Source organism: Lepidothrix coronata, unplaced genomic scaffold, assembly GCF_001604755.1.
Source record: "Lepidothrix coronata isolate B3197 unplaced genomic scaffold, Lepidothrix_coronata-1.0 Scaffold30, whole genome shotgun sequence".
Classification (NCBI taxonomy): domain Eukaryota; kingdom Metazoa; phylum Chordata; class Aves; order Passeriformes; family Pipridae; genus Lepidothrix; species Lepidothrix coronata.
Window position 1 is genome coordinate 5,857,201 of NW_016690210.1, and position 26,161 is coordinate 5,883,361.

The 26,161-nt window shown below is 41.0% G+C and overlaps 1 protein-coding gene across 1 annotated transcript; it reads left to right on the forward strand.

Moving 5' to 3' along the window:
* The first annotated feature begins 273 nt into the window (after positions 1–273).
* On the forward strand, positions 274–25,876 carry SRPX (sushi repeat containing protein, X-linked). Its single transcript, XM_017810877.1, has 10 exons — positions 274–374; positions 6,538–6,597; positions 12,496–12,687; positions 13,299–13,475; positions 18,618–18,744; positions 20,160–20,281; positions 20,966–21,145; positions 21,589–21,722; positions 23,035–23,156; positions 25,434–25,876. The coding sequence occupies exons 1-10, from the start codon at positions 305–307 to the stop codon at positions 25,612–25,614; spliced, it is 1,365 nt and encodes a 454-aa protein (XP_017666366.1). The 5' UTR covers positions 274–304; the 3' UTR covers positions 25,615–25,876.
* Positions 25,877–26,161: the final 285 nt, after the last annotated feature.

The window sequence follows — 26,161 nt, forward strand, 5'->3', positions numbered from 1 at the left end:
CACCGGGAGGAGACCCCACACCTCCCCCCGGGCCAGGACACCACCGGGGGACTCCCGGAGGCCACATCGGAGGGGAGCGAGCCGGAGGAGCCCCTCGGAGGGCAAGGCGTGGCACAAGAGACGCCAGAGCCCCGTGGGATCCTGCTCGCTGCCGGTCTCGGAGAACCGGGGCGGGGGGATGAAGGAGGAGGAGGAGGAGTCTCCGGCGGCGCCCGGGAGCCGCTCGGAGAATGTCTCCGTCCCACACCTCCTCCATCCCCTTTTGCCGCGCAGCCCTGGGCCGGGAAGAGCCGCCGTTCGGAGCATGGGGAGCTGCTGGCTGCGCCTCGCCGCGCTGCTCGCCCTGGGCACCCGGCCCAGCCTGGAGTACCAGGGTAGGGAAGGGGAGGGGACGGGCAGCGGGGCCAGGAGCCCCCCGGGGGCGTGGGAGCGGAGCCGTCTCGTCCCGCTGGGCCGGGGGAGGCGGGGCAAGAAGTTCTGATACAGAAATATCATCACAGAGGCACCGCTTTCCCCCGGAGTCAATGCTCACCTCCTTTTCCTGTGCCAGAATTTTGCAGCGGCATAAGCTCATGCTTTCTCAGAATCTCCCTTCACGGTTCTTATTAGGAATATTAGAAGCCAAATGACCCATTAGGTTAGTAACATAAAAAAAAATACACTAAGGTAGACAAAGCAATGAGTTACCAGTCCTGTTTCCTGACATACTTTATTTCACACTCTAAAGTGCTCTTTGGGTTAAGGACAGTTTACAGAAGCTGAAGATATTGCCTTATACACGAAGGAAAGGTTGTTGTAAAATGATTTTCTAAAATATCTCTTGTAATGCTATGTGCTATGTTGCTATGTGCCACATGTAGGCATCTTTTCAATACCTCCAGGGATGGTGACTCAACCTCTTCCTTGGGCAGCCTGTTCCAATGCTTTCGACAACCCTTTCTCCTAATGTCTATTTTAAACCTTCTCTGCCATGACCTGAGGCCATTTTCTCTCATCCTATTGGTTTTTACCTGGAAGAAGAGACTGACCCACCCCTCACTACAACCTCCTTTCAGGTAGTGGAGAGCAATGAGGTCTCCCCTCAGCCTCCATCTCTTCAGGTTAAAACCCCCAGCTCCCTCAGTCACTCCTCATAAAACTTGTGCTGCAGACCCTTGACCAGCTTCGTTGCCCTTCTCTGGACATGCCCCAGCATCTCAATGTCTTTCTTGTTATGAGGGGCTCAAAACTGGACAGTCATTGCCCTCGTCCTTTTGGGCACACTATGACTGATATGAACCAGGATGTCATTTGCCTTCTTGGCCACCTGGGCACACACTGGCTCATATTCAGCCACTGTTGACCAAATTAATGCTATAGTTGAGACTTCAAGTTTCAGCAGATCATAAACTAGAACAATGACTTTTGCTGCAAATTTTTAAGGTATCTACCTCAATTTCATGTAATCCTTATAAACCCTGAGCAAAAAGCATGAGAAAGAAAAAGAAGGCTGAAGAAATTCAATGGTATAAATTGATAATAATATCTCCTAAAAGTTTGAACTTTTTTTAATGGATTCTACAGGACTGTAAGTACAGTAGATATGAAACTCTTCAGTCTATCTGGTGATAAACTAGAGAGCACAGCACTTATGTTCAAAGAAAAACCCCTTATTGCAGGATAAGTGCTGTAGCCTCTTGTACTTAAGTTCCTGAACTTGTCCTGTCTCAGGGCAGCGAACTAAAAAGTTTCCGATTGGTTTAATGAACTACACTGTTGCTGTCTGTCATCTGTGTAGGTAATCCCAGCAACCCGGGTCAAGGTTTTACAGTGAATAACTCTGTGAATGTTTATTTGTGGTTGCAGACTTTAATGTTATGTTTCTCACTTAATAGTGCTTTGTTTTTCATTTTAACCTTTTTTAAAAGAAACCTTTAAGTCTTCTACTGGTATTGATTTTTCTTTTGTGGATTTCTGTTATTATTTTAAAACTTGTGTTGCTGCTGCTTGCCAGAACTAAATGATCCAGTGAGAAAATTCCTGATTTCAGTTTAGAGAACATGCAAAGTTTTTTTTGTTGTAGAATCAAGGTGGGTAAGCAATTATTAATAGTTCTTTCATTCTGGGGGTCTCTGAGGTGAAAGGGTAGAATGGAAAGCTTGTTTTCCAGTTAAAGTCCATGTAATAGCTGAAAGGTTTTACTGTGGAGGTTACCTACCTACTAGAGAGATTTTGTTTGCTATGGCCTGAATTGGCGTGCCAGACAAGTTTGACAAAGTTTTGGATCTTGTCTGGAATAGTGCCTTTTTATCTGCTCAAGGATCCACAGTGCACAAAGTAGTAACGTAGTTAAGGAAGTCAGGTTTTGAGCAGAACTGAGGGACAGCAGAAGTCTTGTTAAAACTTCATCTATCTTTTGTCTTCTCTGGCTTGGCAAACACGGACAAATTGTTTGTGACTTTTATGTAGCAATGGAAGTACTCTCCTATCAAAGCTTTTGCAGACTTAGTAACAATCAGGCAAAGGGGAGGATGATATCCTAGAAATACAGAAAGTATCTTGCTCAACACCTGTTTTGCTCAACACACGTGTTGTGTGCAAATGTGGACATGTCATTGTAATCTGTGCTCATTAAAGAATGCAGCTCTGCTTCCTCCCCTTTCTTTTCAGCTGACCAAGGCCCCTGGCCAGGAGAGCAAGTGCTGGGCTGTAAGTGTGGAGTTGGAGCTGTGGGGAGAAACTGAGAACAGCAGCCTCCACTGGGTGTAGGCTGTGGTGCTAAAGCAGAGGAGTACTTCATCAGATGTTTGATGTTGGATGTAAACATCTGTAGTCAATTTTGGGGGGGTTTAGCATTGAACAAGTGGTCTCTTTGAGGCTACTAAGATCACTTCAGGAGATACTTAAGTGTTTTGCTGAATGAGAATGGGCTTGAAGTCTAGTGTCAAGACATTTGGGATGGATTTGACAACCACAAAACGCTGGCAAAACTGATTCTGAAATGGTCTGATTTTGGTTTTGCACAAATGAGTGACTTTTGTGTATTTGAATGTCCCCTTTAGATTGCCAGTTTGAACAGTAAAAGTAAATGTGTCATCTTAATAATGAATTTCTCTTGTACTAGGACTTTTATTTTGTCAGAAGGCTTACTGGCTTACTGTCATAGCTCCTCCTGCTTTCTCTGGCAGTTCTATGATGGGTTTATTCAGCACAGACTACTGAGCTCACAGTGACAGATGTCTGCTATGTGTTTTCCACTAAAATTCTTACAGTTTCTTTAAGAATCTGCACCCTAATACAATGAACGTAAAGAGAAATATTTCCTACACATCCCATTTATAGTTATAAAAATATTTGCTGTGCGTCCCATTTATACAGTTATAAAAATGTGGTGATTTTTTGTGAATGAAGAATTCTTTTTTCCCCTAACATAAACAGAATAATCTAAGTTGTAGATTAAATTAAAAATGAAAGTGTTACTTTGTGCATTTTTCTTGCCATCTTCCAGAACAAAGTCTACAGCTGTTTTTTACAGGAAGCTGCTATACCCTGGGCCATGATGTGGGACATCTGCAAAGCAGCTCGTTCTTGTCATTCTTCCTCAAATACCCAATTTCTGAACTGTGGTAATTTTAGCACTCCCAACACAGAACAATGCTTTGTCCTTACATGGCTCAGTAGCCAATTTTGAGCGTACGTGAAGCAGAAACACTTTGATTTATGGCTGAGAAAATGGAGATGAAATGGTGATTTGCTCAGGGTCACTGGTGGGGTGGCACTAGTGGGGAATGAGGTGGCAGGTCAGGCCTGGTGGCTGCCAGGAGAGCAGCTGTCTGCTGACACGGGATGGCTTTGTTCGAGGGCTGCTGTGTAACTCAGGTGTACAGCCTGGTGTGAGTGGGTGAATTTGGAGAGAGGTAGGGGACAGAGTGCCAGGTGCAGTGTGTGTCCAGTGCCAGAAGAAGGTCGTGTGGAGACAGGAGAGAATCTGGCACCTCCGGGCAAGGTGGTGCTGCTATGCCCAGGGCAGTGATGTGGTTGTGGTGTAGATACGTCCTACCAGACCCAGCCCAGCTCTTCAGGGACAACCCTTGGGGTTAGACTGGTTCTTCATGGCATGGTCCAAGGCTGGTGGGTGATGCCCAAACTGTCCTTAGTGCTCCCGGTTTGTTCAGGTTCTGCTCTGTGTCGGCTGGTGGGCTCCCTGTGGGAGCAAGACTGCCCCAGAGCAGGGCAATGACGACCTTTCTTGTGTCCCCAGGCCAAGCCTGTTGTGGTTATTAATAAAACATTGCTTGTTAAGAAAGAGACACAACTTGCTTCTCATTTTGAGCTAGAAAATGAGCTGGAAATCGGAGATGTCAAGCTCCATCAACAAAACCTCGTTTCAGGGCAGAAATTATTCAGTGAATAACTCTTTAAGGCCAGCTTTTGTTAGAAGACATTCAAGAGCCATTATTACTTCTTGTCTAAGGAAAGGTAAATATGTTAGAGCTCATATAATTCTAAGATTTACTAATTTTAAATGCTAAAGTCACTGCACACTAAATTTTGGACAATTAAGAGTGGTAACACTGAGGTAACAGTTTTATAACCATCAAAGTGAGTAATTAGCTAAGAGTATCCCAGTTTTTGACAGAGAAAATGATATTTAAGAGAGGTGTTCATTTACATATCAAGGTCTTCATGAAGCCCTCGGGGATCACAGCTTGTTCTTTATGCAATACAGTCAGGCTTCGAGTGCAATAAATTTTGGTTTTATGTTCAGAAGTTTCTCAGATGTCAGTGTTTAGGCATCAGAAATTCAACCACAACAATAAATATAAAAAGTCCAGATAGGAAACCTTTGTTATATGTAAACCACTTGATTTCAGAGGAGAAGCTGTTGAGAAGTTCACTTGATCAGGTCCCAGCTCAAAGCTTTCTGAAAACTGATGTAAGGATTCCCAATGATAACAGCAAGCTTTGAATCAGGCTCAAGGTGAATTGTGGGGGTTTGTTACTTTTATATACATGTGAGCACAATTTTCCAGATTTTTCATGTTCACATAACTGCAGTTTTGGTGCAAGAATTTGGTCTGATGTGGAGCGTGCGGTTCTGCCGCTTCCCTGCAGTTCCCTGAAGGAGCTGCCCAGTGCTGCAGGCTGGTGTGTCCTGGGTGCCAGCACCCAACATGCAAGTAACATGATGAGAAGGGTCCTGGGAGATGCAGAGTCTCATCTTCAGGTGGTCAGAACCCTTGTGAGCAGTGCTGCAGCTGGTGCTGTGGAGGGCACTGCCCTTCTTTAGACCAACCCTTTGCACTAAAGCTGCTCCTGTGAAGCAGCTACAGATACATGAGCTGGGTTTGCTTGAGTCCAGTAGAGAAAGAAATAAAGTTTCACTGTTTTCTGTGCAGTTTATTTTATTTCTTTTTTAATAAGAAATAGTCTAGTGGCAGATGTGTTATTTGTGCATGAAATTAGTAGCTTATTGAGGCACCTAAATTATTTAATTTTGTCTAACTTTAGGCAGCAGCTTGTACAGACCATGGTCTCATATGTCAGCAAATGGCAGTGAAATACCCCCATAACTGTAATTTGAGATACTATGTATGAGAAGGTCCTGTAGTGTGGTGCTGAGACTCTGAGTACCTGCCTGTTGCATGCAAGGTTTTTAGAAAGATTTTTCAAAGGGGGAATTTGCATGAACCCTTCTTTGTAGAAAGGACTTTCATAGTATTTAGACTAGACTTCATGCTCCGAAGCCACTGATTTTAAATAAATGCTGCTTAGGGATATTTTGAAGGCTTTCTTGCCAACTGCTACCCAGTTTATTGGTTGCTTGCTACTGCTAGCAGTTTATTGGTGAATTAATTGAATAGTAGTGTGCTCCAAATGGTTTCTGTTTTTCAGAAAGGAGTTTCTACCTCTATTTTAAGTTTTCAGCCATTGCACAGGTTTTTAAAAGTATAAAATTTTACTGTCTCTTTATTTGAACAACTCCATAAAAATTTTTGAAACCAAACTGTGTTTTTGATCTGAATGTAACCTGTGTTTGCAGGTAATATACCTCCGGGTTTTGTTCTTGGTGTGAGGATCATACAGGTTGTTAAAGAGAGTTGTACTTGAGTTATGCACATTTTACTTCTGCTGTTTGGCCTGATGGCTGTTAAAAGCCACTGACACTAAAGAACCACTTTATAGTGAAACCTTTGATGTGCCCCCTCACCTGTACCTCCTCTGTTCTCTCTGCTCAGTAGATCAACTACATGGCAACTGGGCTTTCCATAATAGAAGAGCTGTGACTTGACATGTGCAACTTAACATTGCACAGCATTGCTCTAAGAGCACTGAGAGAAATTTACTATTTCACCTGATCATCAAATCCATTTGCTCCTTCCAGATTCACTATAAACTGGGTCTGCTATGATTCTGAGCTTCAGAGAAGCCCACGCTGATGACATTGCATAGATTATTGCATTCTAATCTTGCATGTCTTTTCTCAAATCTTTCTTTTATTCTTAATTTATATTTCCTTTCTTGCTGCAGTTTTTTTTCTCTTGTTTTGTATTGTAGGATCGGGATACTCACCCCTTGAAGATGACGAGGATGTGTATGCACGCAATAGATATAAAGGTGAATGTTTTGCTTATGTGCTAAAGAGGATCAGCTGGTTGCTGAGAGAAAGCTTCGTTCTTTTTCTTTTCCTGGATCAGAAAATCTTGGTGATCTAGCTCCATGGTTTTTCTCATGGATTTTTATATCCGGATTTAATTTCTACTGTTTTTAACAATGGAAATTAGACCAAGTACTGATCACAACTCTCTTATGCACCTGAGTAAGTAAATTCTGCCCTGCCTTTGCTCTGGGAAGATTGGGTTGTTAAGTCATGAAAATCAGGAAGAGCTTCTCTTTCTTCTTCATACATCCCAACAAAACCATCAATGTTAAGCTGACTCAAAACCTGAGCTTACTGATGGTGATGTATAGAAGTATGTGCAAGAGAACTTGATTTTCATTACTTTTTTTTTTTTTTCCATAAAATTGTTTGCCTTTCAGGTTAACCTGCTACCTGAAATACCAAGTGAAGTGTGTTTAAAAAATGAATGCGTTCATTCAAAAAAAAAAATTAGTAGCTGGATGAATGAAGGGACTGGCATGTTTAGAAAGCAAATTCAGGTTTTCTTCCCTGTTCTGGAAGACTTTGCTATTCAGCAAAACTAAGACCTTTTTTTGCCACTGCCAGTAAATCTTCCACTTGCTATGTCCATTTTCTTAAAAAGTCTGCTTCTGTCTCAATACCTGTCTCCTCTGCCAAAATCCCTCAGGAGCCCAGACAGTAAAGAAATTTGGCATTTAATTTGTCACTTTAAATGGTAACTCCGATTTTTTTTTTTGTTAAGTTGATCTGTGGACATGTTAGAGTTGTAATAACTTTGATTACTTGAAAATAGTGGTCATTAGAGTCTTGTTGTACGTTACTGATTCTCTGCAAAGAATCAATGGACCGTGTAAGAGGTAAGTGATAAAGTAATTCAGACATTTATGAACAACAAAGGGGAAAGCACTGCTGTTATGTCTTCATTGCTGTTTTCATAAATGTCTCATGTTCCTTCCAGTAAAATACTTCAGTATAACATTTTCCTTTCTAACACATGCACAAATAGTTCTCTAAAGCTTTATTTAGGCAAACTCATTTTTCTTTTAACATGAGGTCCTCTTCAGACACATAGAAAAAGAATTCCAGAGACCATGAAGATAAATCAATGCCAGTTCATGCCAGGGCAGGCAAGTAGTTAAAATGTGGTTTCTTTATAATTTCCTTTTATATGGTGATCCAAAATGAATTATACTCATGTCAGCCAAAATGTCACCAGGGTAAGTGAAACATAATGACTCATTCACACAGATATTAAAAACTGCCCCAAGTTTGGAAGCACTACTGCCAAATGTTGAGGAACAGACAATGTAAATCTGAGAGTGTAAAGCATTGGAGTAGAAAAGGCTCAGTCTTCATTAGCATACTTCTTTATGTTGGCTTTGAGGGAAAGGGGTGGAGAATGACAAAGCAAGAAAAATGGGCTGTGTGGCAATGTTCAGAGCTTCTTCTCAGATGTCCAGTCCAGTATTTTGGGTGTGACCCATTGCTCAGCAAATAAAGCTTCCCAGTAACAAATAACTAAATGGATTTTCTTAACTGATGTCAACATACATAAGCGGCATTGGTTTTCTTCTTTGCACACGTACTCACTAAACATTGCAAGCAAGCACACAAATTCATCCTCTTTGACATCTGCAAACAAAACATTGCAGTTTACTGGGAGGGGTGAAAATCGACCTCCTACTAAACCCTTTTGTCTTCATCTGGATGTTTGTCCACTTTCTCAGCTTTCCAGAGAAACGTTGCCAAGATTTTCTGTGCCCACAGCATTTTTTAAGAGTTTTCCCCTTCCTCCCTGGTGAACCTTCAACTCTGTTGGCTGGTGTACCAGCAAGCAACAGCACAACTGGTCACTTTACATGCTGCTTGTGAAGGAAGTGCTCAGCTGAGGCTGGTGTTTAGACAGGACAAAGGATTTTGGGGAAACGATGCCCCAAAAATGCTTTCCTTCCTGCCACTTGGCATGGCTGGCTGTGATCACATTTCATGAGAAAGGGCTTCCTGTGTACAGCATTTCCTGTGTTCATCACAGCTGAAGTGCCACTGCTCTGGTGATCCTCATTCTTAATGGGTTTTCTCAAATACTATACTGATCAAACAGTAGCCCCAGCTGTAGAGGCAGTACTGGGACTTCAAACTTTTCTGCTTGCTGCCTGTTTTTCAGTGTTTTCAAACACAGCATCGACCCCCTGAAATGTTTTACTACCAAGTGATAATTCAGGCTATTGTGTCACTGAGGAAATTTCTAGTTCTTTCTAGTTTGTGCTAAGGTGCAAACTTTTTATTAAACAAAGAAACAGTACATAGGTCCTAAAAATTCAAATTTCAGTTAAGTGAACAGAGCCTGATATAGATGGTGAAGTCTCAGAAGAGATACCTAGGAAACCTGTAACTTTTCTAATTCCCAAAGCCTTCAGGAACATGGCTGAGCTTGCCTTGAGGCAAAGAACAGCTTTGTGACCTCTCAGGGCTCCACACAGACCTAATATTCTACAAGTACTCTGTGCAGCTGCTTAGTCTTTGAAAAACCAATATGTGCCTTCACTAAAAATCAACAAACTTTGATCTCAAACTTTGTTCTATCATTTGATGTGCTTTGTAAGTTAGCTAGGGTTTTTTCCCAGCAGTATCAATTGTTCTAAACCCAGATATTTGGCCCTTGTAAACCCTGCCTCACCCAATTCCTTCTAATCACAATCAGTTCTAGAGTATTATAATGTTTTAGATCAAACAGATGTTCCTCCTAAGTTCTGCAAGTTATTTGCATCCAAAAGCATGTCTGCTATTGTTTTTCTTTCTGACAGTATCATTTAGTCCAGTTTAAGATGTATTTTACCCCTCCCTAAGAGTCTTGCTTTGTTTCTGTAGACCACTGTAGCTGCAGTGGCACTACAGGAAAGGCATTTTCTTTTTCAGTATTGTGTTTGTGCATTAAACTGCATTTGTTAGCTGTTGGCCATTTTTTCTTTTCAAAATTTATGTGCAGCTGTTTAGTCAGGCCAAGTGTGTTTGTAAAACCACAAAAATTTACAGAAAAACTCAGGCAATTTGCAATACCTGAAAGAACTGCTTTGCCTTTTTTATTATTATTATTATTATTAGCCTGTTGATCATGTTGCATAGCATATATGTCTTAACACCCTTTACAAAGGAAATCAGCATTTGGATGTGCGTTTGGAGTTTATACATGTGGAAAACCTGAGGCATAAATATCTTGAAATGATTTGCTGAAGGATTACCTAACTGGCTGGGGTAAAAGCTCGGCCCAAATGAGTTCCCCCAGTTCTGCCCCTTCAGTCATTGTTGTCTCAGTATCTTCAGATTTAAACCCTTCTGCTGAAAAACTGAGGTCTCCTCCTTAGTGAAGGAGATCCTACCTGATCGGGCTTGTAAATAAATGGAAGTTTAGGGTGTCTGAGCATTAGAAGAACAAGTGAGACAGAAAACCTGGAAATTGTGGTCATGAGACCACTGAAGGGGAGATTATAGTAACACTGTTAGCTCAGGAGTAGGAGGATTTCTCCAGGAGGTGAATTATGTGGCTGAGCCAGAAAGCTGAACTGCACTCTACCCCTACACTGCTGGGTGCTGCTAGACTGACCTGCTTGTGTCCTGTGCCTCAGTTACTGTGTATTTGGTGACACTGGGAATATACATCTTTGTGAAGGGTTTTCATGTGTATTGGTGAAAGATAAAAGTAAGCATGTCACAGTAAAATACGTCTGCTTCAGAAACAGGCTAGTCTAGAGGAATGTGCCCTTGGTGTAGCACAAAACTTGATAATTAGTATCTGTAGATGCTGTCTGTGTTCATTCAGGACCAACACAGCAAAATACAGATGTAAAATGTAGTTTCCATTGTGGAAGTGTAAATATGTCCTAGAGACATTGTGCTCTGAATATAAATATCCCATGTATCAGAAATAAAACAGTCTGTATTGATTTTTGTTTATTTATGTGTGGACCTGATCCAAATAGTGTAGGAAAATGTACATAACAACTAAAGGAATCAAGAGCTAGAAGTGAATATCTGCCAAAGATGATCTAGAAATTATTTTTAAATGTCTCTTGTGACTTTGTGAGTATGAAGGCTAAAAGTCTTTGTGTTTTGTTTGTTTGGGGGCTTTTTTCCATCTTTCTTGCAAAATTCAGATTTTTTTTTTGTGTCCCTCCTGCATGTCACACATTGTCACACAGGATTTCAGGACCTGTCATCTTTCTCTTTTTGCCTTGCAATCCCACCCTCCATCCCTCCCTCCTTCTCTCCCAGTATGTCCTTTTCAAATCATGGAACTGAGAAAGGGACAGGCTTAGTCACTCCTTGTGTAGGAAATTCCTACTGAGAAGCTGCCCATTTTCTTGGTGAACCCTGTTGTCAAAGCTAAACAAAGGATGTGAAACTTTGGCTGGGAAGGGAAAATCTCTGCTTGATACTTCACCAATCAGCATCAGAGTATGATGTTAAATCCTCACAAGAAGATGGTACCCATATCCTGAATATTTTAAAGTGTAGCCCTGACCAGTTAATAAAGATGCAATTTTATGTACGTGTGTTTCCCTTTTCCTCATTAGTTTGGTAGGAACATTAGCTGTGAAGTCACAGCCAAATTCCAGCTTTCCTCTGACTTGACAGACCCATCCATATCACTGTCTTGCATCCAGGAGCAACTAGAAAGTGGTACTCATACTTCAGACTACATTTCCATGATATTAGGTAAAAGTCACCACCCATCTTTGGAGGTCAAGAGCAGGATACGTGATGTTCAGACTTTTGAGAACATTTAGAACTTAATTTAATTTTACCCAGCTTGTGTTCCCATTTCTGAATATGTGCTAAACAGATAGTATGCTTATGAATGAACATTGACATCCTCTAAAGGATTTGACATACTGCAGGGGTTTGTGCTGTCAAATACATGCTTTATATGTATATATGCTTTTGTGCATACGTGTAGCCAAATGCATGTTGCCCTTGGAAGCTATAAATTACTACTAAAGAGAGGTATAAAGTCAGATTTTTCTGGAAAGCTCTTCACTTGTCTGTTGGATTGGATACTTGCCTTCAGATTTAGAAGGCTATTTAATTTGTAAAGAGTATTTGCATGTTTCTTTGTGGCACCACAGAGCTGTCGAGAACAGCAGGGGAGCAGCTGCTCTTGCACACTTCGCACGTTTTAGTTCAGGCTTAGTCCTGAGTGCTAACTTTGCAAAATTGGAGCTGTTCTTAAGCACTGAACAGTTATTCTGGCACATGAAGGATGTGTACACATGAGCTTGTCATTGGCAATATGATTTATGTAAGTGACATCCGTTCTAACTGTGGGAGAGCTTGAACCATCACAGAGTTCTGCCAAGGCACTGTCCTTGCTGCACAAATTGTTAGGGAAGATCTTTTTTTGGATGAGCACTAAGAGAGCTAAGTGTAGAAAGCTGACAACTACAGCTAGACCAAAGGTGTTCCTAATGCAAACTTTTCTTATCAAAGAGCAGTTAGACGTGTCTACTTCAAAACAGGAAGGAAAAACACTTGAGCTGTCATCAAACTGCCCACATGGTGGCACACTTATTCCATGGACAAAAAGCATGGAAAACCCCACTTATCCTCTCAACCCCTTTCAATCTAATGACTACAGTCTTTAATGTTTTTCATAAAAACAGAGCTGCCAGTCTTTGGAGGGCTGACATTTGGATGTGTAAAACTTATTGCACCTCCCTGCAACGTTCTCCACTTTGAGGATTCGTGACTTTTAAATTAAGATATTTTTTCCCATTTCTTCTCTGTGACCATGAATAAACAAAGCGATTTTATGTTTGTTTCTGAATTTTTACATTTTTCTGATTGTTATGTGTGGATTTTTTACTTCTCTGTGCCAGAAACACCGTGGTGCTCGCCCATTAAAGTGAAACACGGTTATGCAAACTGCAGGACACCTCAAGGGGAATATTACAAGAATGTATTGGGCACAAGATGTGATATTCGCTGTCAAAAAGGCTATGAACTGCATGGCCCTCACCAGCTAATTTGTCAGTCAAGCAAACGCTGGTCTGGGAAAGTGCTGTGCAAACGTAAGTGGCTACGAAATCTGTGTGTGTGACTTGTGCTGCAGGTTCAGCAGACAGTACATTTTCATTTGTCTTTGAAACTGATCTTTGGATTGTTACTGATTTTTAAAGGTTGATAATATAATTGGATGCGTATATTAGTTTGTGGCTGAGCATCTTACAGAGGTGCATGGCATGATGAGTATCTGAGTGGTACAAATGCCCATGGCCAATAGGGAACGTTTTATGAGTCTGGGATTTTGGTTTGTGGAAGTAGTTTCATGGCAGAGTCATAAAACTGCTTTAAAATACTGCCCATCTTGGACTTTCTAAGTTGACAGAAGTTGTACCAGTGTCTAAATGGGGTCTTGCATTAAAACATTTTCTGAGAAGAGAGGAATAGGTACTTGTCATCCCTTTTCTCATATAAATGTTGTATTAGGCCACTAATGCTTATGCAGAGCTAAATTTCAAATGCTTCTAATAAGAACAGTTTGGAAAAACCTCCAGTAGACAAGAATTTCTCCCACTTGTCATTTGCCAGCTGCATCTTTATTTCTGTGTAATACCCCGCATTCCCGTTACGCTAAAGGGGAGGAATAACAGGTTTTCGAAGACTTTGTTTCCTTTTCCAGAAAAGCGCTGTCCCACCCTGTCCATGCCAACCAATGGGGGTTTCAAGTGTTTGGATGGTGCCTACTTTGGCTCGAGGTGTGAGTATTACTGCTCTCCAGGATACCAGCTGAAAGGAGACCGGATAGTGACGTGCATGGACAACAAAGCCTGGAGTGGCCGGCCAGCATCCTGCATTGGTAAGTAGGATACAGGCTCTTCATCCTGGGAAGTCCACATCTTGAGGTACCTGCTAGTGCCCAGCTCCTGCAAGTAAACTCCAAAATGCCTTTTTATCCAACTAATGCGGAGAAAAAAAGCAACTGTCCCTCTTAAGGAAGCAGAGAACAGTTTTCCAATAGATGCAAAGTTCTGTCACTCAGTACTTTGTCCAAAGTGAGTATCCTTCTTACACACAAGCTCCAAGTATTACCATTTTAATAAAGATGAGGCTGATGTAAATGGTCAGCACTTTTCAATGCTTTGCTAGTCTCCTGGGTGACTCCTTGGTAGCCTGTAATTACTGTGCTGCTTTTCTGGAATGTTCTCTGTGCTGGAGTTCTGTCACGCTTTCTGCAGCTTAATGATAAAACAGGTTTGAAACTAAATCCATTGTCTGACCTGTTGTTTTTCTTCCTTGGGATCATGGTCTCCAAGTATATCCAAGGAATATAAATCGATTGTAGTTACCAGCATGGTTGTAGCTAATTTAAATTTCAGCCTAGTTCACGTTACTTATGCCAGCAATTTTCATTATGTAGTCAGCGGTCTCCTGGGAACCTCAGCAGGAATAAGTGTTTCTATATACATAAACCAAAAGAGAGATAAACAAATATTGAAATTTAACTTTCCTGACTACTAATGAAATTTCAGCAGATAATGGAGTCTCAGCTGCTGGCTGCCCTTTTTCTGGGAAGCCTCTGATAAAAGCTTCAGCAGCCACCCACAAAGGGAAGTATTTTTTGTCCGTCTGAATTGGCTACCAGTAATTTCAGCTTGTGGGTGGTAGACTGTTTGTTCTCAGTGTTTTCTGTGTAAGATAACTTGGTTTTCCTCAGAATGCCTGTGGCCCAGTTTAGGTTAGCAAATGGTTTTGGAGTCTCTCCACTGTAGCCTGATGTTCATAAAATTTTGTTCAGGTTTCCTGTTATTTGGTGTTGTACAAATGTGGAAATGAGATGCTTAGGTCTAGACTGTTTGTGGCATCTCTTGTTTTCATTTTCAAAAACAAGTTTTGTCCTTCTCAGTAGTGTGGGCAGAGGAAGCAAAACAAAGCCTTTTAAGTTTGGAAATTATAAAATATTATCTTCTGTATTTCCTGGCAATTTCAGAACATCATCTGTTTGCAGTAATGGGATGTTTATCACAAAAGGATGCTGTCTTGCAAAGTAAAGTAAGCAAGTACGTTTTAAGCAAAAGAAAAACAGGCTATGTCAACGCTAACACTTCTTTTTTATTCCAAAAATGCAGGGTACCTATTGCAAAGGGTGTGATTGCAAGTCCCAGGTAACCCAGTAAAAGTAATATTATGATTGAATTTCTGGTAGTGCCACATAGGGTGGAGAAAGCCCCTTCAAACCTTGTGTGCACACAGTTCCTATATGCACATAGTGAGGTATACAGTTAGCAGATTGTTTAATAAGGTTATCTTTTGACCTCCTGATAGGTAGTATACAAAATTTCATGTGACTAAACATAATTCCACAATTTTTGGCATTGAATATATAAAAAATTACTTCAGACCTGCACTTGAAATGCTCTGGGAAATAAGGGACTTTCCTCTAACTTTTTTACTGTTCTGCTTAGCATTTTTGCACAAAATTGTGTGGGCTTCACAGTGGAGTAGTGAAGATCCATGTAGGAAAGACATAAGGCCTTTCATTGATAAAATAGGTATTCATTAAAAGGGTGAAAAAGATATATTTTTTGAATTACTGAAAATTAGGTAAGTTTTAGCAGTCACAGAAGTCCTTACAGATAGTGAGTATTCAGGCCTAACAAAGCAGAGTGACTGTCTACTGTCCTTCCTTCATGTTGCTGAAATAACTTTGATTAAAAAAGATCAATGTACAGCTGCTTTTGCTTATCAGTTAGCTGAAAATGCCAACTTGAATAATACTTCCACTATAACCCTAGTGCACTGTAACATATATTGAAATACATATTTTCTTCTAGAAAATTTAAAAATGTCAATGTCTTTTCTTCTGGAAGAGTTTCCTTTTCCTGCTCATTCTATAACAGAGGTTGTGGTAAATGTTTATCACCACGCTAAGTCATCCTCTTCTCATATCCTAAGGCTGTATTGATAGGTAGTTACTAACAGCTTCCATCTGAAACAAGATTTGCACTCTGAGTCAGTAATCACACAGGCCTTTATAATGGATGTTTTGAAATACAAATCAATCCCTTGTGCAGGCGGGTGGGGAGAGCAGGACAATGTTTTTCATTCTCATTTTTGTGATTTCATCTCTTTATGCTTTTGATATAGACTAATGCTTTGAACTATCTTCCAGCCATTTTTTTATGTCATCAGCAATAACAGCATATTCATGGAACAGCAGACAGTTTACCCATCCCATACAGGCCATTGAGTAAGCAAGCAGTGGGCATTCAGAACTATCCCTCTGTTTCTTTCCTCTTGTCATCCCAGATTCACAAACAAGTAAATGTAAACCTTTAGCAAACTGTGAGAGTGTCAACAAGCTCTTTAAATTTTGTTGAAATTGTTAATATGGCCAATTCCTGGAGTATGTTTAAAAAAAAAAATGACATCCAAACCAAACCAAACAAAAAAACCCCCAAACCAACCAAAGAAAAAAAACCCACAACCAAAACCTAAAACCTGTTTGCAAACTTTGCATTTTTCTCCACAAAGTTCAAAAGGCTGATTTAAAATGGAGTGTTCCACTGCTGAACTCCTGATGCCATGTCTGCAATGCCACTTCCCCACATGGAGCCAGAGTACCAGTTGCTGCTGCCAGATAGTGAAGAAAAATGACAGAATGTGGCTGAACAGTGCCACGTTTTTAATGAAAACTCAATCTCCATGTCCATGATTTAAACCTTGCAGGCGAGAGTCTGACATTTAATACATAGCCCTGCTAAACAGCTTAAATAAATCTGCTTGGCTTTTCATTGGTTTTTCAGCACTGACATTGCAGTAAAAGCTAAGACTTGCTCTACCAAGTCAGAGACCTTTGCAGTGTGTCCTGGTTCCAAGTCTGCCCAGGAATACTTATTAAATGAGGGTCTGACACTCCAGCACTTACAGGACGATTTTTCCCTCTAATAAAACCTCTCCAGGAGTCAGCAACTTTGAGGGTTCCTCTGTTGGGGTTTGTTTTGGAACCAGTTTAGTTTTCTGACCTGCAGGTGGGCACCTTGTTCACATCAGACATTTTATTGAAGATTTTCTTGGCGTAGTTGTGTTTCAGTTTTGTCATTTGTGCATTGCCTGGATGGTCTCCGAAGGGGGCCTCTGGTGGTCTAGTGGTTAGGGTGCAGGACTCTCACCGCTGCGACCCAGGTTCGATTCCCGGCCCCCCGGGCAGATGGAGCTCGTCAGCCTGGTAAGGCAATCCATCTAAGAGAAGGTCACTCTAAACAAACCTACGTCCTGGGGACCTCACTGCCACTGTCCAAGTTTGCTCGGCCCCGGCAGATGAACCTCAGGATTAAAGGGTGGGCTCAGTTCAGCGCACGCTGGGTCTCACCTAAAAAATCCACTGCGCAGGCTCGAAGGGTTAATGACCTTTCCCAAATCTTCGCTCGCGAAGAGTCACCTTCTCTGCTGTTTAAACGGGCTGGGGGTTTTTTAGACCTGTCTTCCTTCAGCCAGGCTGTGCCCAAAGTGCTTAACGTGCTGTAAATTGGCCATAACTTTGTACAAGGGAATGAGAAAAAAGAGCAGTGAGCACTGTTTGGTGTTTAACACATCCCAGTAGAGACTGCAGTTAGAAAGCCTCTTTGGTGGACAGCTGCTTTCTCTTGACCTGTTTCCAAGCAGAGTTATTCTGTCTGGGTTTATTTAGTGCCTGTTGAATGCTAACAGGCAGCTGAAATGACCAAAGCAAATATCCTCCCCAGAAATGTTTAAGTCCAGCTAAAAAGGCTGCCTGGCCCCTGGGTTCTTGGTGAGTTGGTTCCCCCAGTAACCACATTGTTTGCCTTTATGGTATGGAAGTCCAAGCTAGTTCATACCAACCAGTCTTCTCCGCACTAAATAGCTTAACGAGCTTTCTGATTAATTAAGAGTTTAAAGCACTGGGTCCTTAAATGCTGCTCTAGCTTTTTTTCCAGCATCCCATTTATTTGATTTATACTGTCCACAGTGGTGAGTGGTCACCACAGTGAACTAATCAGAACCAGAAGCAGCCTTGGTGAGGCTGGATTATTTCTTACCCTAATTCAGCAATGAAGCTTCATAGAGGAGGGCAGAGCTCTCACAGGCTGCAGTGCAACAAGTTTTCACACATAATTGGAGGGCGCTTTAAAAGTAAGGGAGTGAATAAGAAACATGAGGAATGGAGACAAAAGCGTCAGGACTGGCAGTGAATGTAGCTGAAGACAAGCAGCTGTGCATCACCTTTATCCTCCATCAGGGTCTTCTGTCATTACCACTGTTCCTTTGCTTCTGAATAGTAGTCACAGTGTTAAACAGATAAACAGTCTTTCAAAATGTACCTACATTTTTTTTGTATTACCTGTAAGGCATTATTATAAGAGTTATTAGGAAAAAATCAAACACAGCATTAATTTTCTGCAAAATTACAATTGTGCCAGTCTTCTGTTGTTTCTTGTTTTGCCATTACTGCAGTAAAAATAACCAGTATGTTGAGAGTAACATGAAAAGTTATCATGCAGAGAGAAATGGATGTTAAGTGTGCTTTAAAAATGCTCTTAATCACAATATCTACCTCACAGACAAACAAAGAGAAGAATGCAGATAAACAGAACAGAAGCTTCTTGGATACAATCTTTGACATCCCTCCTTGAAGTTCAAAGGTGTCCATTTGTTGACATTATCTTTTAACTGATGTAAAGAAACTATGTATTAGACGGTACTATACATACTACATAGTGTAGCTATGTAAAGAATTTTGCAATAACTTGTTTTAATGTTTTTTTGCATTGTAAAGGACTGATCATTGTCAGCTCTTACTCTTCCTACAAAAAGGTGAGAAGTACAGGCTTCGCATGCCTTGGCTGGGACATCCCCAGTGTTGAGGAGGCCTGGTGAAGTCTAGGCCAGGTCCTGGGTTACACTGGGAAAGAGCTGTGAAGAAAATGCATAGCTCCAACAGGTGCACCAGTGCCCATTTCTGTGACATTTATTTCAACAGATACCGAACCTCCGAGAATCCAGTGCCCAAGCGTGAAGGAGAAAACCGCGGAGCCAAACAAGTTGACAGCCAGAGTGTTCTGGGACACCCCAGAGGGACGGGACACTGCTGATGGGATTCTGACGGAGTAGGTGAAAATCTGTAGATGTTTGCGTTTTCTCCTTCTTATTCCTTGATTAGAAATTTAGCTGATGACGGTGGCTGGGTACTCTTTCTCTGTAGTTCATCCAAGAGGCTTATTTTGACAACTTGGAGGTGAATTGTTCAGGAAGTAAATAGCAGGTTGTTGTGGTTATTTTAGAGCTGATGTAATAAACAACAGCATTTTGACCTGTGAAATTTTCTGGAGCTCCTTTGCAGATCTCATAGTCAACAAGTTTTCTTACAGTAAGTTACCTTTTGTACACAATGAAGAGAGAGTAGTGCACTGGAGGTAGCAGCAGAGGCAAGTTTGACTGCCTTAAAAAAAACCAAGGTAAATTGTGGCACAAAAAAATCATCTTTAGCCTTCTTCCTGAACTAGTGCTGGCTACTGATGTCCCGGGGTTCTGCAGTTACCTTTAAAATAACATTCCTTGTTTGAAACTTTAGTAACTTTAGACTTAACACTTCAAAATTTCTTTATCAATTTTCATGGTTTCGCAGTCACATTTCCCAGAACAGCAAGGTGTACTCATTACGGTACTACTGCCTCTGATTTTCCCATTTTTATCATGCAGGATTTGTGCCAATCTGCTGAGATTATTGTAATGGTAGGAGTATAGAAAATCTACTTTTTTCAATAAGCAAGTTACAGCTTTCAGCAGTGTAATAGTGGGCTGATTAAGCTTAAAAGCTCAAAGTTGTAAGCGTAAAGATATTCACACTTCATAAGAATAGAAAAAGGTGTTGAAAGACACAATGGTATTACCCTTTTATTGCTATAAATTAATAATATTAGAAAGAAAAATTCATTGCACAGTTAAAACCAATATTGCTGTAAAGGTCTGATCTAATAATTCTATGACAATTAACAGCATTAAAAAATTACACCTGATAAAACAAAAATTTTGGAAATGACAGAATAAAGAAATTCCAAAGTCTTTTTGCCTGATAGGAAGAAACAATGAGAAGTGACCCATGTAGATTTGTCATACAAGTAACTGTTGTCAGCTCAAAAGAGGCAAACTCTTGATTCTGTGGAAGCTTTTCCTTAAACCACATCTCTATTTTTATAAAGTCTTGCCAAACTGTGATGTTTTTTAGAGTATGCAGTGCTTTCCTTAAATGTCCAAGGTCCTACAGCTCCACGAGTACATAAGCTTTTCAATTACACGGAACACTACTTTACCTCAGTGCCCCAATACTGAGGATGTGTTTAATGTATCTGAATTCTCCTGTCTCATTTGCAGGATAGGGGCAAATTCCAGGCGAAAATGCTGCTGTGGATCACCACAGCCTTCTGACTATCCCCAGTAATCACACCATGTGCCTAAGAGTATTGTCTGTAGGAAGATACTGCTCAACTTACGAATGTCTGTCCTGTACTATCTCCTGTTTTAGTGTTATTTTGAAAGGCCTGCCACCAGGGTCACATTTTCCAGAAGGCGACCACAAAATCCAGTATACTGTGTATGACAGAGCTGAAAACAAAGGCACTTGCAAATTTCTTGTTAAAGTCAGAGGTAAGAATGTTGTTTTACCCTTTAAACACAGTCACTGATTTGCATCTGGTTTAGCAGGCAATTTGGAAATGTCCTTATTTCCGTATTTATCTGCATATGTATGCATATATAAACTCTGTGTTGATGCTGAAAGGGAGAACACAGTCTTGCTCAAGACCCTGGGGGCCAGTCTGCAGCAGGGTGCAGCAATCCTGCACACGAAGGAAGAGCTTCATTAATCACTCCTGCCTCCTGCTTCGTACCCCTTCCTTCCTGCAAGCTTCTTGCTGATACCCAGCTTGTGAGCTGCTGCAAGAAAGATGTAAAGGAGTTTTTTCAATTGTGAGTCACATCTGTCAAGCAGGGCTGCCCTTTCACAAGTCCAGATCTTCAAATCCGGATTTGAATCTACAGAAATGAACCCTGTAGGTTTTGGCTTCAGCTCTTCATGCTCCTTGACCTTTTGTCACTGTGATACCACAATCACATGCATACACCTGTACATCTGTTTCACTTCAGTTTACATAAAAGATCAGGGTGGGATTTGTTTTGGTTGGCTGGGGTTTCTAAGTACATACCTAATACAGAAAGCAAACAGAAAAATGTCCTCAGTACTGGTATTTCACTGGCCTGTGGTGCCCTCATAGCAAATGGTGATTCATGCCTTGTCTTTTTGTTGGTTTGTTTGTTTTCTCTTGCTTGAAGTCAGGCGCTGTGTGAAATTAAATGCCCCAGATAATGGCTACATCAAGTGTTCAGGTGATGGAAATAACTATGGTGCTACATGCGAGTTCTCCTGCATTGGTGGCTACGAGCTGCAAGGAAGCCCAGCTAGAGTGTGCCAGTACAATTTGGGGTGGTCAGGAGTGGAGCCAACCTGTGCACGTAAGTGAGTATTTCACCACTTTACCAGAAGGACTGACAGAGCAATGGTTCTCAGGGCAGTGAGAATTTGGGAAGTGGGTGTGGGGTGGAATACAGCTGCAGCATCCCAGAGGTAGGAAACAATATCTTTGTCTCCTCTGCCAATTTGCACTTAGAGCTGAAGGTTTTGCCACTTTCGGCTGCTCTTTCCTATGGTGATGATGGTACCTCACAACTGATAGTTTGATTTAGCTCAAAGCTCTGTACAAAATGTCACATTCTGAAGCCAATCCATCAGCCAGAACAATTTACAATAAAATCATTGGCTTTGATGAGGCCAGCATTTCACCCATATCTTCTCTATTATTGTTCCTTGTTCTTGTGTTTCTGCTGTCTAATCGTGCTTGTAGAAATAGATCTCTTTCCAGTATACTCTATAACTTTTGTTTTCATTTTAATTCTAGCCATGAATATTAATGTGAATGTGAGGACTGCAGCTGCGCTTCTGGATCAATTTTATGAGAAGCGGAGACTGCTAATTATTTCAACTCCTACTGCAGCCAACTTCTTCTACAGGATGCAGCTGGGAATGCTGCAGGTAAAACACATTTAAGGGGGGGTGGGCAACTGTTTTTTTTTTCTTTAAGGAAAGACACAAGAGGACAAGCTCCACTGTTGGATATAAATCCACAAACTTCAGCTGTTATATTCCAGCCAGTGGAGGATCTGGCTGAAACAGTTGTGGTTTGGGACTAATCCTTTTCACAGGAGTTTGAGTTAAAATATCTCCCCAGTCTCTTCAGCTTCAGTCTGGATTGTGCTGCTTCTGACTGACCAGTCACTGAATCCAAGGCAATTCTGCCCCTCCAATCATCCACAAATTAATTTAATATTAATTTGCACTCAATAATAATTCCCTCACTCAGCTGCTAAAGAAGTTGAAAAAAACCCCGACCCTCCAGCACTTCAGTGGATGCAGTTCATGTAAATCAGGCTTACGGAATTTGTAACTACAATGTGAGGAAATGTGAGTAGCTTCAGAAATAACAAGTGCACCAGCAAACAAAGGACTAGAGACTCAGCACAGAAATAGTCCAGTGCTGGAGATAACACTGGAGTATTTTGTTAAAAAAAATTAAAACTTATTGTAATTGTCTTTCTTAGGTGTTGTAATTGTGATGCTCTTGCTAGCTTCTTGCTAAACTTAGAGATATATCTCCAAAATGTATCTGTGTTCTCAGGGAAAGGAAGGAAAGGAACCAGTCCTATATTCTTTCACAGCAGCAAGTGTTTTTGCCTTGTTTTTTTTCTTCTCACAACTGTAACAAAATTCAGTATAAATAGTCATTGAGATATGAACAGGATTATGTTTTTAACTGCTGGCTTAAGTTACAGTTGTATTTAAGAAAAGAAAATGTTTTTTTCCCCATTAGATAAACTTGCAAGAAAATTCAGTACATTTATGAAACTGAAATAGTTTAAGATACTAAATTTAATGGATATAGTACATTTTCCAGTGCTTGACAGTAGGCTAATAAGTTGGCATGAAAGAATACTTTCTGCAGTCCACTTCTATTTCACATACCTTGCTTCGACTGACAAATTAGATTACAGGGCTTAATACCCTGGCATCTGTTCACTACAAAGACAAGTTTGTATATCTCCTAGGTGAACCCTGTGTGTTGTTTTTTTTAGAGCAGCTAAGAATCTGTCATTTACATCGCCTGCAGTCTTGAGGCTCTACTTCTTTGCCATGAAAATTAGAGAATTTTCAAATTATGCTCTCGATTCAATTTAAAACATCTCACTAACATAAGAAGATGGGACTCTATGAACACTTGCTGCACACTCCAGACATCCTCCTGTTCTCTCCCTAACTACACTCCTGTTTCTTCTTTTAACCCTTCCAGCCAGCACAGTGTGGGTTAGACCTCCGACACGTTACTGTGGTTGAACTGGTTGGTGTGTTCCCAGCTCAGATAGGAAGAATAGGTGTAAAGCTGCTGCCTCCATCTCTTGCCCTGCAACTCAGGTAAAGGAACCTCTCACTACTGTTGTGTTTGCACCTTATCATACAAAATGCATTGCTTTTGATTCCCTGCATCTTACTCTCTAAATATACATATTCTATTCTAATGTACATAACTAGACAGTATAAGGTAGATGTTGATGAGAATCCTTTAGGATTAGTTTGCTTTCTACTCTCTGTGTGATGGCTACTGCAAATTCACAGGCAAATAAAAATATAATAACAAATTTAATATTTATTTAATTTAATTTATTATGATTTTAATATCCCCGTAGTCATGTGATAGGTCTATATTTTTGGGTACTGCCAACGAAAACACTCCAGGTATATCTGTATTTGTGCTGGAGTTGGTGTGATGCAAACAGGACAGGCCACAGTGCCTTTGCCGTGGAGCAGCTGCCAGGGCAGCCCCAAATGGCAGCAACAGCCCATCCTCTCTGCACCAGCAATAATCCTACAGACACTGGTGGTTGTGGCCAGGCCCGAAGAGGAAGCAGTGGTGGCTCTTTGAAGTCTCACATGTAGGAATGATATGGGCAGTATTTCAAAGAGGAGATTATCTCAGCCTCCTCACCCCAGCTGCAGCATCAGCAGTTTTACTGAGGTGCCTGAACTGGTTTGACTTGGGTTTAGACTGGCAGAGGATTGGTTTTCAAGTGAAAGGGAGACTTCAAGTGCCAGCATTTCCATGAGACAGGAAGACAACAAAAGCCAAAAGTGAAACTGTGGCAGGGAAAGTAGTAGTTATTTAGAAAAAAAAGTCCAGGAGCATTTTAGGCAACATATTCTGTGATATGCCTGACAAAAGAGAGTTAGTTTTAGTTGGAAACAGTGCAAATTGCTGACACATCAGAGAAGGGTTTGTTTTCTATTTAAAAAAAATATTCTCTATAAAAAGAAAAAAGAGAGCACAAAGAATCTCTCTTTACTTTTCTGAACAAAAGTACTGTTACTGGAGTTGAGATGGTTTTCTTGTGGCTCTGTAGAAAATAATAAGCTCTCTTAACACCTCATCCCTGCTCCCCTGCAACCTTTAATGGAGCTACATTTCAGAAATGGGTATAGTATGACCTGCCCTGCACTCAGTGAAAGTTAGTTTTCCATTGATTTTTTTTTTCTCAGTTGTTCCTTAGTGTGTGAATTACAGCTTTCCAGTTCTAGAAGGCACTTAAATCAATATGAAATGCACTCTTAAACATCTTGAATAATAACATTGACCAGAACTGGCATTTCAGTAAGCTAATGAGCACAGGTACCCTAGTTAAAACTTTGGAAAACTCAGAAGTTTAGCATTTGGATTTTTAGAAGGTAAGCATTTTCCTTAGGTGATATGAGGCACAAGATGAATGTAGTTTTCTATCACCGTTGCTTAGCTTTAATCTTTATTTTAGCTCGAATTTAATGGCCAAGCTCCCTAATTGCAACAGGACTATGCCTAGAGAGCTCAAACTTGTTAGAAGGCTGAGGAAAGTCAATTTTGAGACATCACACCTTTCCAACACCCCTCTTCCCAGACTCTCTTCTTCATGGCAGCTTTTCTGTCCTCATACCATTTTCTCTCATGGCTCCCTGAATTTATTTGCCCCACACTAATGATGGTGACTGACAGTGTGTCTGAGGATCATCCAGTTCATTATTCCTTCAAATCAAAGATGAAAAGAGCAACACAGATAAGATTTTGTTACTCCTGCACCTTCAGAGGAGCTTAAATGACCCCTTTTACCACTGAGGAAGAAAAGGACTCCTCCCTGATTAGGAAGTGGCTTTTGTTCTCCTAAATTGGAGTCACCACCAAGTAGATGTTTGATTTGGTAAAAATGAAAGCAGACTCCAAAAATTTTGTCCTGTGTTTTTTAATTGTGATTTTATACCATGTGGAAGCCAAGAAAGGGAATAATCTATCTATAGCTCTAGCTTCATCACAATGATTTTCCTTAGACAATGTATATACTATTTTTTGCCTTACCTTTTTTCACTCTTGTGATAGCAATAGATAATGGCATGTGCTATACTTAGTCAGAGGTCTGAGAAAAAAAACAGAGCTGTGTGCAGTACCTTGACCCATCCCTAATGCAGAGGTACAGCCTGCAGCACATGCAGGCACCTGCTCTTTATCTGACTCCTTGTTCTTGATGCTGAAACAGAGCAGCCTCTGTGCAGCCCCCTCTGACCATCCCCACCTTCCTCTGCTCAGAATCAGGAGGCTGGTTCTGCCCTTTGTTAGTTGGAAGTGCCCAGGCAGTAGGTGACAGGCTTTAACAAAAGTTCCTTACTTTTCAGGCTGCTGCTGAGGATCCCCCATTACAATTTCAACATCGTGGTGATGGACAAGCACGGAATGGACAAGGAACGTTATCCTTTCCCAGCAACACCAGCTGAGCTCTTTGCCCTGATTGACAAATTTCCCTTGAGAAAAGATGAGATGAAACTGCAAGCAGAAATTGGTCAATCATGTCCCTAATTCAGGATTTCAGGGCTTGCAGTTGTCAGTGAATTTTTTTTAATTCACATAATTCTCTCCTTGGTGCTACACAAAGCATGGCTTTTTTAATCACTGATGTGATTTTTTGTGTGTATCGGTAAGTCTGTCCAGCCGTGTAGCTGCTCTGCATAGAAGTATGCACGATGCTTTTTTGTACTTTCAGTCACCTTTAAATCATAGAATCACAGAATGGCCTGGGTTGGAAGGGACCTTAAATATCATCTAGTTTCAACCCCCCTGCCATGGGCAGGGACACCTTCCACTAGACCAAGTTGCTCAGAACTCCATCCAACCCGACCTTGAACACCTTCAGGAGTGGGACATCCACAACTTCTCTGGACAGCATGTTCCAGTGCCTGACCACCCTCATAGCAAAGAATTTTTCCCTAATGTCTAATTTGAACCCGTTCTCTTTCCATCTGAAGGCATTCCCCCTTGTCCTGTCTCTACATACTCTTGTAAAAAGTCCTTCCCTCAGGTACTGGAAGACCACAATTAGGTCACCCTGAAGCCTTCTGTTTTCCAG